Genomic DNA, 19,505 nt, shown 5'->3' with positions numbered 1-19,505 from the left:
CATCAGTGGTCACAGGACGCTGCCCACAGGGCGCTGTTGGCTGGATGTTTTTGGTTGGTGGACTATTCTCAGTCCAGCAGTGACAGTGAGGTGTTTAAAAACTCCAGCAGCGCTGCTGTGTCTGATCCACTCATACCAGCACAACTAACATAACAACACACTAACACACCACCACCATGTCAGTGTCACTGCAGTGCTGAGAATGATCCACCACATAAATAATACCTGCTCTGTGGTGGTCCTGTGGGGGTCCTGACCATTGAAGAACAGCATGAAAGGGGGCAAACAAAGCATGCAGAGAAACAGATGGACTACAGTCAGTAATTGTAGAACTACAAAGTGCTTCTATATGGTAAGTGGAGCTGATAAAATGGACAGTGAGTGTAGAACAAGGAGGTGGTTTTAATGTTATGGCTGATCGGTGTATAAACAACAAAAATGGGACAGGAGCAAAACAGAAAGTTACAAGTTTTTTTTTTATTTGCATTTTCCCCAGTTTTCCTCCCAATCTGATCATATCCAATTACCCGATTGCATTATGCTTCCGCTCTACTGTTGTTGACCTCCACTTCTGTTTTAGGAGAGCCGATACCCAATATCTTTATGTAGGAATTACATTTCTGTCAAGGGGTTTAATGATACAGGATAGAGTTCGACAGAATATTAGCAAAAAGACAGTGTATAGAGCTCCACTTACCATAAATCCGAATGCCAGGATCTTCAGGATGCACTCCATAGAGAAGAGCACAGTGAAGGCTGAGTTCAGGTGCTTCAGGACCATGTCGTAAGCAGCTGGTGCTGAGTGGTACTGCACACCAACAAATGTACAGGCTTAGTGAAACATTAAAAAATTATCCACAGTTACAGTAAAGCAGAGCAAAACATCTGACTTTATTATACACTATGTGTACAAAAGTACTGGGACACCTTTTTAATTAATGTTTCAGCAACAACAGTGCTAAAAGGCATATCTAAAATGTTACACACTGAGGTAAAACACTGGTTTAAACACCAGGAGAAAACACTGAGGTAAAAACCCTGAAGTAAAACCCTGAGATAAAACTCTGAGGTAAAACACTGGGGTAAAACACTGGAATAAAACACTGAGGTAAAACACTGAGCTAAAACACTGAGGTAAAACACTGAGGTAAAACACTGAGCTAAAACACTGAGCTAAAACACTGAGGTAAAACACTAAGGTAAAACACTGAGGTTAAATCCTGAAGTAAAACCCTGAGGTAAAACCCTGAGTTAAAACACTGAGTTAAAACACTGAGGTAAAACTGAGTTAAAACACTGAGTTAAAACCCTGAGGTAAAACCCTGAGGTAAAACTGAGTTAAAACACTGAGTTAAAACACTGAGGTAAAACTCTGAGGTAAAACACAGGTAAAACACTGAGATAAAACTCAGGTAAACCACTAAAATAAAACACTGAGCTAAAACACTGAGCTAAAACATTGGGGGTAAAACCCTGAGGTAAAACACTGAGGTAAAATACTGAGGTAAAACACTGAGCTAAAACATTGGGGTAAAACACTGAGTTAAAACAATGGGGTAAAACCCTGAGGTAAAACACTGAGGTAAAACACTGGGGTAAAACACTGAGTTAAAACACTGGGGGGAAAAATGAGGTAAAACACTGAGGTAAAACACTGTGGTAAAACACTGAGTTAAAACACTGGGGGGAAAAATGAGGTAAAACACTGAGGTAAAACACTGGGGGAAAAAATGAGGTAAAACACTGAGGTAAAACACTGGGGTAAAACACTGGGGGAAAAATGAGGTAAAACACTGGGGTAAAACACTGAGGTAAAACACTGAGGTAAAACACTGGATTAAAACACTGGGGTAAAACACTAAGGTAAAACCCTGAGGTAAAACACTGAGGTAAAACACTGAGGTAAAACACTGAGGTTAAATACTGAAGTAAATCCCTGAGGTAAAACCCTGAGGTAAAACCCTGAGGTAAAACCCTGAGGTAAAACACTGAGGTAAAACTGAGTTAAAACACTGAGTTAAAACACTGAGGTAAAACCCTGAGGTAAAACTGAGTTAAAACACTGAGTTAAAACACTGAGGTAAAACTCTGAGGTAAAACACAGGTAAAACACTGAGATAAAACTCAGGTAAACCACTAAAATAAAACACTGAGATAAAACTCAGGTAAACCACTAAAATAAAACACTGAGCTAAAACACTGAGGTAAAATACTGAGGTACACTGAGGTAAAATACTGAGGTAAAACACTGAGCTAAAACATTGGGGTAAAACACTGAGTTAAAACATTGGGGTAAAAACCTGAGGTAAAACCCTGAGGTAAAACACTGAGTTAAAACACTGAGGTAAAACTGAGTTAAAACACTGAGTTAAAACACTGAGGTAAAACCCTGAGGTAAAACCCTGAGGTAAAACTGAGTTAAAACACTGAGTTAAAACACTGAGGTAAAACTCTGAGGTAAAACACAGGTAAAACACTGAGATAAAACTCAGGTAAACCACTAAAATAAAACACTGAGCTAAAACACTGAGGTAAAATACTGAGGTAAAACACTGAGGTAAAATACTGAGGTAAAACACTGAGCTAAAACATTGGGGTAAAACACTGAGTTAAAACATTGGGGTAAAAACCTGAGGTAAAACACTGAGGTAAAACACTGGGGGAAAAAATGAGGTAAAACACTGAGGTAAAACACTGGGGGTAAAACACTGAGTTAAAACACTGGGGGGAAAAATGAGGTAAAACACTGAGGTAAAACACTGGGGGTAAAACACTGAGTTAAAACACTGGGGGGGAAAATGAGGTAAAACACTGAGGTAAAACACTGGGGTAAAACACTGAGGTAAAACACTGGGGGAAAAAATGAGGTAAAACACTGAGGTAAAACACTGGGGTAAAACGGGGAAAAATGAGCTAAAACACTGAGGTAAAACACGGAGGTAAAACACTGGGGTAAAACACTGAGGTAAAACACTGAGGTAAAACACTGAGTTAAAACACTGGGGTAAAACACTAAGGTAAAACCCTGAGGTAAAACACTGAGGTAAAACACTGAGGTAAAACACGGAGGTAAAACACGGAGGTAAAACACTGGGGTAAAACACTGGGGTAAAACACTGAGTTAAAACACTGAGTTAAAACACTGGGGTAAAACACTAAGGTAAAACCCTGAGGTAAAACATTGTGGTAAAACACTGCCTTTATTTTTACCTTCATCATGAGGACCACAGTGTTGAGTGCGATCATGACCAGAACGGTGTACTCAAACGAGGGTGAAACCACAAAGTGCCACAGTCGATACTGAAGGGTCTGTCTGTTCTGCGGCATGTAGCGAGTGAACGGTTTAGCACTGATAACAAAGTCTATGCAGGCTCTCTGAAACCGCCATGGTGAGAATCAAACAGAAGGAAAGAAAAAAACAGTAAATATATCAAAACACTGCAGATATTTTTGTGTTATATATTACATTGGAATATTTTGTTAATAATAATGATAAGGGCCAGTGATAGCTCAGTGGTTAAGGTACTGGACTAGTAAACAGAAGGTTGCCGGTTCAAGCCCCGCCACCACCAAGTTGCCACTGTTGGGTCCCTGAGCAAGGCCCTTAACCCTCAAGTGCTCATTGTGTAAGTCGCTTTGGATAAAAGCGTCTGCTAAATGATGAAAATGTAAATAATAATAATAATGTTCATAATAATAATGTTAATAATTATAATAATAATAATGTTCATAATTATAATAATAATAATGTTAATAATAATAATAATAATAATAATAATAATGTTAATAATAATAATAATGTTAATAATAATAATTATAATAATAATAATGTTAATAATAATAATCATCATCACAATAATAATAATAATTATAATAAAAAATTCTATAAAAAAATTAATGTGCACTCCAATAATAATTTCTTTTTTATTTATTGTATTTTTTTTTATTAGTTTTTATTTTAGAGTTTTTATTTGAGACAAAATTTTTCTAGCCACACTTTTCATTTTCCATTTCTCCATGAATGTTACTTTATAAATATTACAATATATCTGCTGCTTTTATTCAAGTAGTCTATAAAAGGTGGACTAGATACGTATATTTTAAGTTCAGGTATTCAGCTGATTTTGGAATAGTTTTAATTCACCATTGGGGAATTTCAAACACAGACCTGGCAACCCAGACGAACTTTGCCCTCCCTGTCATCTTAATAAGCTTAAAATGAACGCTTACCTCATTCTTCTCCAAGTTACATTCCTCCATCATTTTATCTCCCTGCTCCTGAAATGTAATGATGATGAGGGCAACAAAGATGTTCACAAAGAAGAAGGGGAAGACCACGAAGTATATGACATAGAAGATAGACATCTCCATGCGGTTGCCTCGGCTCGGGCCGTGGTCTTCCTCAGTCACATCTACTGAATGCTGAAGAATCCTGATTAGGACACAAACACCAAGGGTTTAATAAATATTTACAGTGGGGTCAAAAGTCTACATACATGCCACGGCCTCCTAAGAGCCTTGAGCAAGCCCCTTAATCTTCAATCTTCTCCAATGTACTTAGATTCAACCACACGTGAGAATCTGCTGCTGGCAGTGTAAAGATGCAGCCACTGGTTTTACATGAGTTGGAAAAGTGTGTTTGCCTGAGACTCTTTCAGACAATGGCAAAGGTTGTTAAGTATTGATATGCCAAGACTGACACTTCACACAAAGCTTATCAAGTGAGGCAAAACATTAGGACCACCCTCAAAATAAGCTTGGTCATCCAACATAAAGACGTGAGTGACTTTAATAAAGGCTGAATCATTATATCCAGACAACTGGGTTGAAGTATCTTCAAAACAGCAAGGGCGGTCTGAGAAAGGACAGGCCAAAAACCAGCAACGGGTTTTGGCATGGCCAAGACTTATTGATGCCAGAGGACATGGATAATACAGTGTGGAGTCTGGTTTGGACCAACAGAAGAGCTACTGTGGTCAGCTCAGTGGAAGCTCAGTGGTAGCTCAGTGGGTAAGGTACTGGACTAGTAAACATAAGGTTGCCACAGTTGGGCCCTTGAGCAAGGCCCTTAACCCTCTGAAATTGTATTCAGTGATAATTGTAGGTCGCTTTGGATAAAAGCATCTGCTAAATGCTACAAATGTAAATGTACAACACACAGAGCACTGAACCCTGTGTACAGGGCTGCATATTCTAAGGCCAATCAAAGTCCCCATGCTAACTCCTGCAGGTGATGTAGGTATTGGGACTGGACATTAAAAGCGATGGAAAAAGGTCGACTGGTGAGACAGTCCGGGGGAGATACCATGGATGCAGGATGAACCTGCAACCTACAGAAGGATCTCCACGACTCCTTCAGTGTCCCAGAGGATGTTTGGATAGCCTGTTAGGCGGGTGGTAGTATTGGTAAGTAGTTGTGTATGGAAGTGTGGATACGTACTGGGGCCAGCCCTCTCCTGTGGATACGGTGAAGAGTGTGAGCAGAGCCCACATGACATTATCGTAATGGAACTCGTGCCGCTTCCATTCCCTCTTCTTCACCTCCTTCCTGTCCCTCCCGTAATCGATGTAGTAACCTCTGGACAAACACAAGGACAGAATAGGACAACAGCTTTACACATGCAATCTATGTATGTACAGTTTTCTTCAGTTGCTTAACAGATTTAGTCATATTCCACCTCTACTGCTGGAGGCCACTCCTGACCAAGGAGGGCCGAAATTAACACACGCTCCCTCAGACATGTGCAGTAGCTGACTGCTTCTTATCACTTGCATGATGGTACAGCTGTACATTTTATTAACATTATTACCAACAACAGAACCTGTTGACACATTATATATCCCAAATTGTACATATGGGGGGAAAAACAGGCTAGCACGCCAGAGCTGACATTTTAAACTCGCAAGTTTGAATCTCAGCTCTGCTTACAGCTGGCTAATCTATGGGTGGGATTGCTGGACTGGATTCCTCATAACTGCTGCAATTATGACCTCTGCTGGCTGATCGATGACGCCTGGACAGAGACGGTAAATTATGAAGATCAGTGAGTGACCCAATAGGGTGTGTGAAATACGGATCTACATATATACCCGCCTTGGTTAGGAGTGGCGGTCAGCAGCATTAAAGGAAGTGAAATGTAAGCAAAATGTAAAAAAAAATGCATATCCAGCTAATTCCAAGGGGTTCACAAACTTTTCACGCCACTGTGTGTGCATGTTTGATAAAGAAATGACACAGATGAGACTTACTGGCATTCTCTCTGAGTTCCCATGGATCCGTCCGTACAGTAGAAGAACTTCCCTTTGAAAAGCTGAACAGCAATGACGGCGAAGATGAACATGAAGAGCTTGTACACGATGAGGATGTTGAAGACGTTCTTCAGAGAGGTCACCACACAATCGAACACCGCCTGCACATAAAAGAACCCAAAAGTACTTAGACACCTGACCATGTGCTTGCATGTGCACATTCGATTTCAAGACCATAGCCAATAATAGTCAATTTCACCAACTCTAATGAACTCAATAATCCTCCAGGCCACCCAAAGAGGATGGGTCCTGTCAAGTCTGGTTTTAAGGGAGTTTTCCCTGCCACTGTTGCCCTTAAGGGTGTTTTGGACTTGAATTCTGTAAATTCAGTTATACAAATACAAATTGACTTGAATAATATGAAGATTGCATCCGAGGAGAGCATGTCGCTATACACGCCTCTTTCAACACGTGTTCAGCCCTCCTCTTCTCACCCCTGCTTTCTGCACAGGCGTCTCTTCCGCCAATCAGGGTCCTTGCACAGCATAGTCACAGTCCTTGCCCGCCAACCCACCGACCCACCCACCCACCCACACATAGTCCGGCCCCCAACCTGCAGATATGGTGGCCAATTAGTATCTGCTGTAGGCACTGCCAGTTATGCCCGCTAGATGGTGCCCAGCCGACCGGAGGCAACACCGAGTTTTGAACCGAGGAGTTCAGAAACTCGGTGATGGTGTGCAAGCGGAATATTCCGCTGTGCCACCTGGGCGCAGTGTCTTCTATTCTGAAAGTTAGGTTAGAATAGAGAACTAGTTACCTTTAGCTTTGGAAGCCTTTTTATGGTCTTCAGTGGCCGGAGAACTCTCAGCACCCGCAGAGACTTGATGGTCTTGATGTCTCTGCCTTTGTTGTTTCTGTGATTGAGATTACTATTATTAGTTTGGCTTTTATTGGACTGGAACACATATAATAATATAAATGTAATACTTTCCTTTCCAATAAATGCATATGAAGTCTGTATCATAGAGCTATAATCCAGAGTGCCTAACTGTTACACTGTGATAGAATCAGGAATCTAGCAAGCAGAACTAAAACTAAAGTATATTTGACAAAAAACTGAATAATAAAACACAATAAAAAAATACAAAAAGTGTTCAGGTGGCGTTGTGGTAAAAAACGCCAGCACACCAGGGAATTAGTGCCTACACAGACAATGATTGGCTTGTTAGAGAGAAGGAAGGAATGCTTTATATTACTTTAATTACGACCTCTACTGGATGTTCAATGGCACCTGCACAGAGACGGGGGATAACGGAGACTAGTGCAGCACTTTCCATTAGCGATACGGATCTCCATATGATGTTGTCTCGTGCAGGTGAAAAGAAGCGGTCGGCTACTCCACTCGGTCAGGAGTGGAGGTCTGCAGCAGTAGAGAAAGTGAAATGTGGTCAGGTAATTGAATAAGACTGTATTGGGAAGAAAATTAAAGGGAAAATATAAAAGAAATACAAAAAAAAAACAAACTCAGTTTAAAACTGAAATGTAAAAAATTACAAATGTAAAAAATCACAAAGTATAAAAAATTATTAATGAGCAATAAAATGCCTTTATTTGTCATATATACATATACAGTACAACGAAATTCCTTTTCGTTTTGGAAGCTGGGGTCAGAGCGCAGGGTCAGCCATTGTACGGCATCCCTGGAGCAGAGAGGGTTAAGGGCCTTGCTCACGGGCCCAACAGTGGCTGCATGGCAGAGCTGGGGTTCGAACTATCAACCTTTCAGTTGATAGCCCAAAGCTCAACCCACTAGGCTACCACTGTCCCATTAATGTTTTTTGGATACTGGAGCACCCTCAGGATGTCTTTTTTGGAACATATTCTCTCATTTTCTTCCAATCTGATCATTTTCAGTCCCGAATGCAGCTCCTCTGCTGTTTGCACCACCTCATGTCTGTGTAGGCAATGGGTCGGATGATGGCTGTGCTGAGATTCAAAGCCGAGAGCTCGAGATCTTAGCACTGGCGTAGGTGCCCGAACAAAGACATACTAATCCTGGCATTTTACCCACTAAAAGTTGGAGAATAAAAGCACCCACCCCCACAACAGACGTCTAAAATCACTGCTCACTGCTCTGGATTATAACTTTTAATAAAATGAGTAAATAAAACTATACAATGTCTACTCTATTCTATAGTCTCCATATATCATTGCACAACACTGAACACTGACACTGAACTGAACACTACACTAAACTGTACACGTGAACATTACTGACATAAATATTAGAATTGTGTAACAATATGAATGAAGAGTGTGGCTTTACCCCATTACATTCCTGGCAGCCACAATGAAACAGTCCACAGAGAAAACAGAGAAAAAGAGGGACGACAAAAAACATTTACAGCAGGAACAAGATTAAAACCACATTAACACTACAGTGCCACATGACACATATTAACCTGTCAAATATCTTCACTAAAGTCATGCTGATTCTTTTATAGGATTTCTTGTGATATACACCAGCCATAACATTAAAAACACCTTCTTGTTTCTACACACATTTTATCAGCACCACTTACCATATAGAAGCACTTTGTAGTTCTACAATTACTGACTGTAGTTCATCTGTTTATCTACATGCTTTGTTAGCTTCCTTTCATGCTGTTCTTCAATGGTCAGGACCCCCACAGAGCAGGTATTATTTGGGTGGTGGATCATTCTGGGTGAGTGGACACGGTATTTAAAAACTCCAGCAGCGCTGCTGTGTCTGATCCACTCATACCAGCACAACACACACTAACACACCACCACCATGTCAGTGTCACTGCAGTGCTGAGAATGATCCACCACCTAAATAATACCTGCTCTGTGGTGGTCCTGTGGGGGTCCTGACCATTGAAGAACAGGGTGAATGGGGGCTAAAAAAGCATGTAGAGAAACAGATGGACTACAGTCAGTAATTGTAGAACTATAAAGTGCTTCTATATGGTAAGTGGAGCTGATAAAATGGACAGTGAGTGTAGAAACAAGGAGGTGGTTTTAATGTTATGGCGGATCAGTGTATATGACACACTGGGAAATATCATGTACTCAGTGTCAAATTATACAATTAGATTTTTTTTAGAATAGAATAGAATAGCTGCGGAAGCTGGGGTCAGAGCGCATGGTCAGCCGCTGTACGGGGTTAAGGGCCTTGCTCAAGGGCCCAACAGTGGCAGTATGGCAGAGAAAGGATTCGAACCCTCAATATTTTGATTGATAGCCCAAAGCACTACCCACTAGACTACCACTGTCCATTTTCAAAATTTTTAGCAGTATAGAAAAAAGTGAATACAAAATCATATTAATACAAAAATGGTGATGTTATGCTTTAATAGAGCAGGACTGAAACAGCAAACTGTCTTCACAGAGAGCATAAATATATTAGCCATCTAGTCCAGTGGTGGGCAAACTATGGCTGTTTAATCCGGCCCGTCGAGTATTTACAAAATCGTCCTAAAGGCCACTTTCATTCTGCCTTTTTCCTGCAATTCCCTGCGTTTCAATTGATTCCACTAGATGGCGCACTACAAACACCACTGAGCTTTGTTAAAGCCAAGTCGATTATGCTGTCACGATCAACAGCACTGTTCCCATTAAAACTGAATGAAATAGGTAGGTAATCTGTATTTCTTAGATAATGAGTTTCACATGTAATTTATATAACTTCACCCCCACCCCTCCCCATCTGATACCCCGTGTGGCCCTTGAGCCAAAAAGTTTGCCCACCCCTGATCTAATAGCATCTGTGCTATTCTAAGAAGAGTCAATCTAATGCCTAGTTCACACTACATGATTTTTGCCCAGATTTTTGCTCGATGACTAGACTAGATTTGCCGGCTCTGGAGCAACTCAGCGTTCGCTCGGTGATCAAAGCTCGGCTCTCAATTGCTATGTGTGAACTGTTCAACAACTCGATCCGAGTGGCTCGCTGAGCACTCGGTGACTGAAGATAAATATCTAGCTTGTCAAATATCTGGATCTAAGTCGCCCAACTGGCAATGAGTGCTGTGTCGAACAGCCAATGAGAACGCAAGATACGGTGTGTGGTGAAACGCAGGGGAGGAGTGTAAACAGGTGGGACAGGGGCATAATATAGTTTATATCAGAATACACCGGCACACACACAAGTGTTACAGTATTCCTTAATCTTATCGTTCCCCTACAAAACTCATTATAGAACAATCCCATTCATTTATTTTTTCTCTTTGATTTTACGCTGCACATCAGCGCTGCACTTTGATCGCTCGCTACTTGTTGACGTGCATTTTTGGAAGTGGTATCACTAAACCCCTCGTCACTTCTCACATTTGTTTCCATGACAAAGCGTAGTTTGGGAGACCAGAGAAGCTCGCCTGAGATTCCAGTTGGTGATAGATGGTGTAGTGTGTAATCCCCTATCGTCGATCAGTCGTGTAGTGTGAAAGCCACACCGACTGAAAAGACTCCTGATTACAAGAGATCCATTCGTGTAGTGTGAACTGTACAGCGACCTGAAGTCATGTAGTGTGAACTTGGCATAACCTGTGTATTTTTTGCTTTTGGCTGCTCCCAGATTAAAGGGTTGACATAATAGAATCTATTTCTAATCTATTATTAAACCCATACCAGACTTGGTACAGTTTTTTCAAAGGGTGCCCTTACTGATGTAACCGTTATATTTCTATCCAGCTTGGGACTGGCACTTGGAGCGCACTGACAAGTAGCAAGGGGGATTTTTGGACCTAAATTCTATGTGTTACGTGTTGCCTGGTTACATCATCCCCAATAAAATTTTTTTGACTGATCCTAAAATGAAAGTTTCTATTTAAAAAACCCCATAAGGGACTGTGGGGATGAATACTTTAAAGGCAGTTTGTGATATACTTGGCTATAAACGTCTTAATGTTTGCAGTTTTTAATGCAAAAGCAGAAGAGTTAGAATGACATTATTAATTTAAGTATTACTTATACTAGAAAGGAGTTATTTATATGGAAACACTTACGTGAGAGCAAAAGCGAAAAGAGCTCCAACCACAACAATGAAGTCCAAAATGTTCCACAGGTCTCTAAAATATGAGCCATCATGCAGAATGAGACCCTGGTCGATCATCTGGTAATCAATAAGTAATAAAACTGTAAGCGTTTAATGTGAATTAGGAACCCAGAGAGTAGAAAAGAGAGAGGGATTAATTACCTTTATGATCATTTCGAATGTAAAGACACCAGTGAAAACATAATCAAAGTAACGGAGAACCTGCAAGAAAAGACCACTCAGCAGTTAGACCTCCCGGTACATTTGACTTCTTCTTTGTGCTAAATGTGAAGGTACATTTTAAATATTTGTACAATAAATAGCTGAGGCTTAATGTGGGTGGCACGGTGACTCAGTAGGTAGCATTGTCGCCTCACAGCGAGAAGGTCCTGGGTTCGATCCCCAGGTGGGGTGGTCCAGGTCCTTTCTCCATGTGTCTACGTGGGTTTCCTCCCACAGTCCAAAAACATGCAGTCAGGTTAATTGGAGATACTGAATTGCCCTGTAGGTGAATGGGTGCGTGTATGTGCCTTGTGATGGACTGGCGCCCCGTCAAGGGTGTTACTGTGTGCCTTGCGCCCACTGAAAAGCTGGGATAGGCTTCAGCACCCCCCCCCCCCCCCCCCCCACCAAGTGGTTAAGAAAGTGAGTGAGTGACGGTTAAGGCCACACCACCTTGAGAATGCCTGATCTTAAGTGATCTCAGAAGCTAAGCAGGGTAGATCTCGGTCAGCACTTGTATGGGAGACCACCATGAATTGCTGTAAGCTCAGGGCAGGATGATGGTTCAGTGTGTAGCACTGTCACCTCACAGCAAGAAGGGTCTGGGTTCAATTTCCAGAGTCCTTTCTGTGTGGAGTTTGCCTCTTCTCCCTGTGTCTGTGTGGGTTTCTTCCCACAAGTCCAAAGACAGGCCAACTGGAGCTGCTAAAATTGCCCGGTGTGAATGTACAGTGTATCACAAAAGTGAGTACACCCCTCACATTTCTGCAGATATTTAAGTATATATTTTCATGGGACAACACTGACAAAATGACACTTTGACACAATGAAAAGTAGTCTGTGTGCAGCTTATATAACAGTGTAAATTTATTCTTCCCTCAAAATAACTCAATATACAGCCATTAATGTCTAAACCACCGGCAACAAAAGTGAGTGCACCCCTTAGTGAAAGTTCCTGAAGTGTCAATATTTTGTGTGGCCACCATTATTTCCCAGAACTGCCTTAACTCTCCTGGGCATGGAGTTTACCAGAGCTTCACAGGTTGCCACTGGAATGCTTTTCCACTCCTCCATGACGACATCACGGAGCTGGCGGATATTCGAGACTTTGCGCTCCTCCACCTTCCGCTTGAGGATGCCCCAAAGATGTTCTATTGGGTTTAGGTCTGGAGACATGCTTGGCCAGTCCATCACCTTTACCCTCAGCCTCTTCAATAAAGCAGTGGTCGTCTTAGAGGTGTGTTTGGGGTCATTATCATGCTGGAACACTGCCATGCGACCCAGCTTCTGGAGGGAGGGGATCATGCTCTGCTTCAGTATTTCACAGTACATATTGGAGTTCATGTGTCCCTCAATGAAATGTAACTCCCCAACACCTGCTGCACCCATGCAGCTCCAGACCATGGCATTCCCACCACCATGCTTGACTGTAGGCATGACACACTTATCTTTGTACTCCTCACCTGATTGCCGCCACACATGCTTGAGACCATCTGAACCAAACAAATTAATCTTGGTCTCATCAGACCATAGGACATGGTTCCAGTAATCCATGTCCTTTGTTGACATGTCTTCAGCAAACTGTTTGCGGGCTTTCTTGTGTAGAGACTTTAGAAGAGGCTTCCTTCTGGGGTGACAGCCATGCAGACCAATTTGATGTAGTGTGCGGCGTATGGTCTGAGCACTGACAGGCTGACCCCCCACCTTTTCAATCTCTGCAGCAATGCTGACAGCACTCCTGCGCCTATCTTTCAAAGACAGCAGTTGGATGTGACGCTGAGCACGTGCACTCAGCTTCTTTGGACGACCAACGCGAGGTCTGTTCTGAGTGGACCCTGCTCTTTTAAAACGCTGGATGATCTTGGCCACTGTGCTGCAGCTCAGTTTCAGGGTGTTGGCAATCTTCTTGTAGCCTTGGCCATCTTCATGTAGCGCAACAATTCGTCTTTTAAGATCCTCAGAGAGTTCTTTGCCATGAGGTGCCATGTTGGAACTTTCAGTGACCAGTATGAGAGAGTGTGAGGGCTGTACTACTAAATTGAACACACCTGCTCCCTATGCACACCTGAGACCTAGTAACACTAACGAGTCACATGACATTTTGGAGGGAAAATGACAAGCAGTGCTCAATTTGGACATTTAGGGGTGTAGTCTCTTAGGGGTGTACTCACTTTTGTTGCCGGCGGTTAAGACATTAATGGCTGTATATTGAGTTATTTTGAGGGAAGAATAAATTTACACTGTTATATAAGCTGCACACAGACTACTTTTCATTGTGTCAAAGTGTCATTTTGTCAGTGTTGTCCCATGAAAAGATATACTTAAATATCTGCAGAAATGTGAGGGGTGTACTCACTTTTGTGATACACTGTATGTGTGCCTTGTGATGGACTGGCAACCTGTCCAGGGTGTTTTCTCCCTTTGATCCAATGAATCGGACCCACCGTGACCCTGACCAGGACAAAGCAGTGGTAAAATCGCTAAATGAATGAATTTATGAAAATCGCTGACCAGCCATTGGGGACACTGGGAACCTCGAAGGTTCTACAGAGGTTCAGTTTCGTACCCGGTTGCGCTCTGAGTTGGTGCACACAGGATCCTCTGCGGCCAGCGCAATGCTGCTCGCTACAATCACCAGAAGGATGGTCATCTCAAAGTAGCGCAAAGTGACCACATAGTGGCATATTCTTCTAATCCTGCAATTTGGATACAGATACAAAGTGCAGTGAAAATTACTATTATCATTACAGTGTACACAGAAGAACAATACACTGATCAGCCATAACATTAAAACCACCTCCTTGTATCTACACTCACTATCCATTTTATCAGCTCCACTTACCATATAGAAGCACTTTGTAGTTCTACAATTACTGACTGTAGTTCATCTGTTTTTCTGCATGCTTTGTTAGCCCCCTTTCACCCTGTTCTTCAATGGTCAGGACCCCCACAGGACCATCACAGAGCAGGTATTATTGAGGTGGTGGATCATTCTCAGCACTGCTGTGACACTGACATGATGGTGGTGTGTTAGTGTGTGTTGTGCTGGTATGAGTGCATCAGACACAGCAGCGCTGATGGAGTTTTTAAACACCTCACTGTCACTGCTGGACTGAGAATAGTCCACCAACCAAAAATATTCAGCCAACAGCGCCCCGTGGGCAGCGTCCTGTGACCACTGATAAAGGTCTAGAAGATGACCGACTCAAACAGCAGTAATAGATGAGCGATCGTCTCTGACTTTACAGCTACAAGGTGGACCAACTATGTAGGAGTGTCTATTAGAGTTGACAGTGAGTGGACACGGTATTTAAAAACTCCAGCAGCGCTGCTGTGTCTGATCCACTCATACCAGCACAACACACACTAACACACCACCACCATGTCAGTGTCACTGCAGTGCTGAGAATGATCCACCACCAAAATAATACCTGCTCTGTGGTGGTCCTGTGGGGGTCCTGACCATTGAAGAACAGGGTGAAAGCAGGCTAATAAAGTATGCAGAGAAACAGATGGACTACAGTCAGTAATTGTAGAACTACAAAGTGCTTCTATATGGTAAGTGGAGCTGATAAAATGGACAGTGAGTGTAGAAACAAGGAGGTGGTTTTAATGTTATGGCTGATCAGTGTATAATGCATAAGTTTGTGTCCAACTGAAAATGTACACTCACGGGTTTCTGCTTTTGAAAATAAACATGCTATCTGGTGCTTCAGGTTGGACAGCTTTGGTTGGTCCATCATCGTCCATTTCATCATCATCATCATCTTCATCATCATCATCATCGTCGTCATCCTTCCCAGTCTTTTCAGGGTAACCCGCTTCGACATCCTTAAAAGTGACTGAAATATAATAAAAGGTAAAGTTATGAGTAATAAGTCAGTTGTAGCCTAGCGGTTAAGGTACTGGACCAGTAATCAGAAGGTTGCCACTGCTGGGCCCTTGAGCAAGGCCCTTAACCCTCAATTGCTTAGACTGTATACTGTCACAACTGTAGGTTGCTTTGGATAAAAGTGTCTGCTAAATGTCGAAAATGTAAATGTATAAACAAATGAGTCAGTGGACATAACAAGTTTCGAGATGGGCATGCAGCTCCACTGCTTTACGACCACATGGTATAATTTCAGGAAAAGTTGGGACACTTTGTAAAATGCAATGAAAAGAAGAATCTGTGATCTGTTAAATCTGTTAAAATAAGAGTGAAAAGTTGATTAAATCTTCACTTTGTACCATTTTGAAACATTTTATAACAAGCAGGTGAATTGCTAACAGGTGAGGGAATTGTGATTGGGTAAAAGGAGGATCCACCAAAGGCTTAGTCTTTGCAAACAAATAGCGCTTTTCCACCAAAACCGGTTCTGTTCAAGCTTCTTCGAACCTTGATGTTTTGTAGAGAACCGACCCGCGTTTCCACCAGTTTTTGGGAACCAAGCCTACGTCATCAACGGTGGGCGTTACATAAAGAAAGTAAAGAGTAGTGACATGATGGTGGAGCATGTAGATCACCTACAAGCATTTGTGCTGTTGTTACAGATTTTATTTTTTATGCAAAAAGCATCGATCAGCTATCGGTGATAAGAAGACGTAGACGTAGACGTGTTTGTCGCAGTTGTTGTTTTCTTTAGTTCATTGAAGCGTTTTGAGCTTCGCTCTCACCGTGACCCTCGGCGCAAATAGCCGATTTGCTCAGCGCTCGGCTTGAGCGATAAAGTTCCACGATACAAACATCCATTTGTGTGAAATAACCATCAAATCCACTCTAAAATGCAACACATGTATCTGTGTTTAGCTGGATTTACTTCACGTGTGGTGTTTATGCAGCTCCGGGGTTCTGAATCCGCAAAAAGCTTCACCTAAATAAAGCGTAACGTGGATTAATGAACTAAAAGTACCACACAGGAACACTAACATTCTCTCCGTTATTACAGGTTATAAGAGCTCTGTACTGGTTATAAGAGTCTCTGTACTGCCCAAATTCATCAGTCATTGTTTTAGTACAACAAGCCACGTTACGCTTTATTTTTTATGTTAAGCGTTTTTACTGTCCGGGTCACTTTTACCATGTCATATCACACAGTTCATCACTTTAAAAATATCAGCGGCAAACTGGCTCAAAATGTAATCAGGTGAACTTTAAAAGATGAAAGTGCAGCGCAAACGTGGTTTGGCAGCTTCTCATGTGAACGCACCTGTGAGACACGCCCACAGATGACGTCACGGTTCGGGCTGAAAAACCGGTGGAAATACATGAAACACATGAAACTGGTTCAAAATCAAGTTTGTGAACCGGAACGGAGCCGGATGCACGTTGGTGGGAAAGGGGTAAAAGAGAGATTTTACAATCAGTTCCAAAAAGAACATTTCTCATTGCACATAATCTATCTATCACACAGCTCTATCTATCATTCCCGCCTGACGACTCCTCAATCTCGGCGCGGATATCACACTGCCTCTCAGACATATCCTCCTGGATGAAGGAACACCACCTTCAACTGAATCGATCTAAGACTGAAATGCTGATTCTTCCGGCAAAACAAACCGTACAGCACAGCCTCAGCATAACCATCGACTCGCTTTCACTCTCTCCAATAAAGGTTGCTAGGAACCTAGGAGTCATGATTGACGATCAGCTGTCCTTTACAAACCATGTTGCCTCAGTGACTCGGTCCTGCCGCTTTGCACTATACAATATCAGAAAGATCCGTCCGTTCCTAACGCAGTATGCCACCCAGCTCTTGGTCCAAGCTGTGGTCATCTCCCGCCTTGACTACTGCAATGCGCTGCTAACGGGCCTTCCGGCCTGTACCATAAAGCCACTACAGATGGTACAAAATGCAGCAGCTCGCTTGGTATTCAACCAACCAAAACGAGCACATGTTACTCCACTACTCATTGAGCTCCACTGGCTTCCGGTTGCTGCTCGCATCCAGTTCAAAGCTCTTACAATCGCCTACAAGGTGATAACGGGACAGGCACCCACTTACATGAACTCACTGCTAAAGGCTTACGTTACCCTCCGTCCGCTGCGCTCCTCCACAGAACGCCGTCTAGCTTTGCCGAAAGTACACACAAAGCAATCCAGGCTGTTCTCATACATAGTCCCCCGATGGTGGAACAAGCTTCCAGCCACTACCAGAGCAGGGGCGTCCCTCGCTACGGTAAAGAAACTCCTGAAGACCGAGCTCTTCAAGGAACACCTTCTCTCCTAACACCTCTAACACACTAACACCTCTAACCTCATTCTCATTCCCTCTCCTCCACTCTTCCTCCTCTAGTTCTTCTTCCTCTTTGTCTATGCCACCTTTCTGGCCTGGTAATCTAGCAAATCATTTCGTTTATTTATTTTTTCTTTTCTTATTTTTATATTATTTATGCTGTTTTTAGAGATGTACTCCATTTATTGTAAGTCGCTTTGGACAAAAGCGTCGGCTAAATGTAAATGTAATGTAATGTAATGTAATAATCTGGGTCTTTCATTTACATTTTCGACATTTAGCAGATGCTTTTATTCAAAGTGACTTACAATTATCATTGAATACAATTTGAGGAATTGAGGGTTGAGAGCCTTGCTCAGGGGACCAACAGTGGCAACTTGGTGGTGGTGGGGATGAACCAGCTATCTTTTGATTACTATTACGGTTAAGTACCTTAACCGCTGAGCTACCACTGGCCTTTACGATCTACCATACATAATACTATAAAATGCAGGCATTATTTTGCAAAATCTAGTTAGAAAAACCAATCATTTTACCAGTCATTGGTGTCAGCTCCAGCAGTGGCTGTGCTGACATCTCTCGCATCATGCCTGTTTCCGTCATTGCCTCGCCCTGGTTCAGATAGCAGGCATTGTTCTCATTATCGATGGCTTCTCCTGAGAGGTAATTTATATCTGCAGCGTTTTCCACACGGTGCTGTGGGCAGAACTTGGCTTCACCTTCTTCTCCCAGAGTTGTGCAAGTGCACTGATGACCAGACTCCTGTGAAGTGACCTCAGTCTCACGTGTACCCTCCCTGAAACAGAATTGACCTGTGAAAAACTTGCCGACCCCCAAGCAACCCTCAGAGTTCAGCAAACGGGGTTTTTACCTCTGCTGTTCATCGTCTGGCTCGGGTTGCTGGTGAGGCTCCCTGTCATCTGTGAGCAAGCTTTGCCTGGACTGCGAGGCCTCCCCGTCGTCCCTTCCTTCCTGGAAATGTTCGTCATCTTCATTTTTAGTGTCCGTCCTAGACTCACGATGCCTGTGCCTGCGGTGCCGACCCCCCTGCACCACTCCCACAGCCGCTGCAGCCCGAAACTTCCGTGCCACCCGATGTCTCCTGTCAGTATTAGATCGATTAACAGTGCCTGCTTGGATTTCCTCCAAAGACACCGGCTCAGATTCAGGTGGTTCAGGGAGAGGGATGGACATTGGAGGTTCTGGCAAAGGCATGATGACAGACATGGGCGACTCAGGTAGGTGTGCCGGGCTGGCGTCGGGGGACGCTTGGGGTCCAGCACCGCTATTGGGTGTGGCCAGAGGGTCTTCACCTGGGTTGTCGAATAGAACCTCACGACTGGCAATATGGCGGCGTCTGCGCAGCTGGTTGGCACGTTGCTCCCACACGGACATCTTGATCTTGTTGCGTCGGTCGCGCCGGTTGGCGAAGGCATTGGGGGGCTGATCCTCACAGCCTTTCACGCCTGCAGCCTCCTCCTCCGCCTCAGCCGGGTTCGGCCGGCCTCTGTGAATGGCTCTCTTTCTGTAGAGGTACGGCCTTCGTCTTCTTCTGCTCGCAGAAAACACAAACTTATTTGCAAGAATTAAAAGTTAAAATAAAGAATACAGTCCTGGGCAAAAAATGGGCCAAGACCCAAAAACGTTTAGCTTTCAATGGTCTTAAAACAAATCATTAAACAAATAGATAAAGTTACTACATTTGGGAGAGCTTTTTCCTTTGATTTCTTTAAACATTGAAGTTTTGTGTGTAAATGAGC

The 19,505-nt window shown here is 42.8% G+C and overlaps 1 protein-coding gene across 1 annotated transcript in view; it reads right to left on the bottom strand.

Annotated features, from left to right (window-relative positions):
- Positions 1-19,505, bottom strand: part of cacna1eb (calcium channel, voltage-dependent, R type, alpha 1E subunit b) — a 114,871-nt gene that overhangs the window by 25,436 nt on the left and 69,930 nt on the right. The window contains exons 18-30 of the mRNA XM_062994422.1: positions 18,617-19,297; positions 18,282-18,541; positions 15,204-15,372; positions 14,097-14,226; positions 11,471-11,530; positions 11,280-11,386; positions 8,579-8,590; positions 7,070-7,166; positions 6,250-6,410; positions 5,441-5,578; positions 4,231-4,432; positions 3,211-3,375; positions 698-808 (exon numbers count right to left, since the gene is read on the bottom strand). Of these exons, the coding sequence (XP_062850492.1) occupies positions 698-808; positions 3,211-3,375; positions 4,231-4,432; positions 5,441-5,578; positions 6,250-6,410; positions 7,070-7,166; positions 8,579-8,590; positions 11,280-11,386; positions 11,471-11,530; positions 14,097-14,226; positions 15,204-15,372; positions 18,282-18,541; positions 18,617-19,297 (2,293 nt within the window). The remainder of the gene's footprint in view (positions 1-697; positions 809-3,210; positions 3,376-4,230; positions 4,433-5,440; positions 5,579-6,249; positions 6,411-7,069; positions 7,167-8,578; positions 8,591-11,279; positions 11,387-11,470; positions 11,531-14,096; positions 14,227-15,203; positions 15,373-18,281; positions 18,542-18,616; positions 19,298-19,505) is intronic.

Source organism: Trichomycterus rosablanca, chromosome 4 (genome assembly GCF_030014385.1).
Source record: "Trichomycterus rosablanca isolate fTriRos1 chromosome 4, fTriRos1.hap1, whole genome shotgun sequence".
Lineage (NCBI taxonomy): Eukaryota > Metazoa > Chordata > Actinopteri > Siluriformes > Trichomycteridae > Trichomycterus > Trichomycterus rosablanca.
This window is presented reverse-complemented; position numbering and strand designations above follow the sequence as displayed.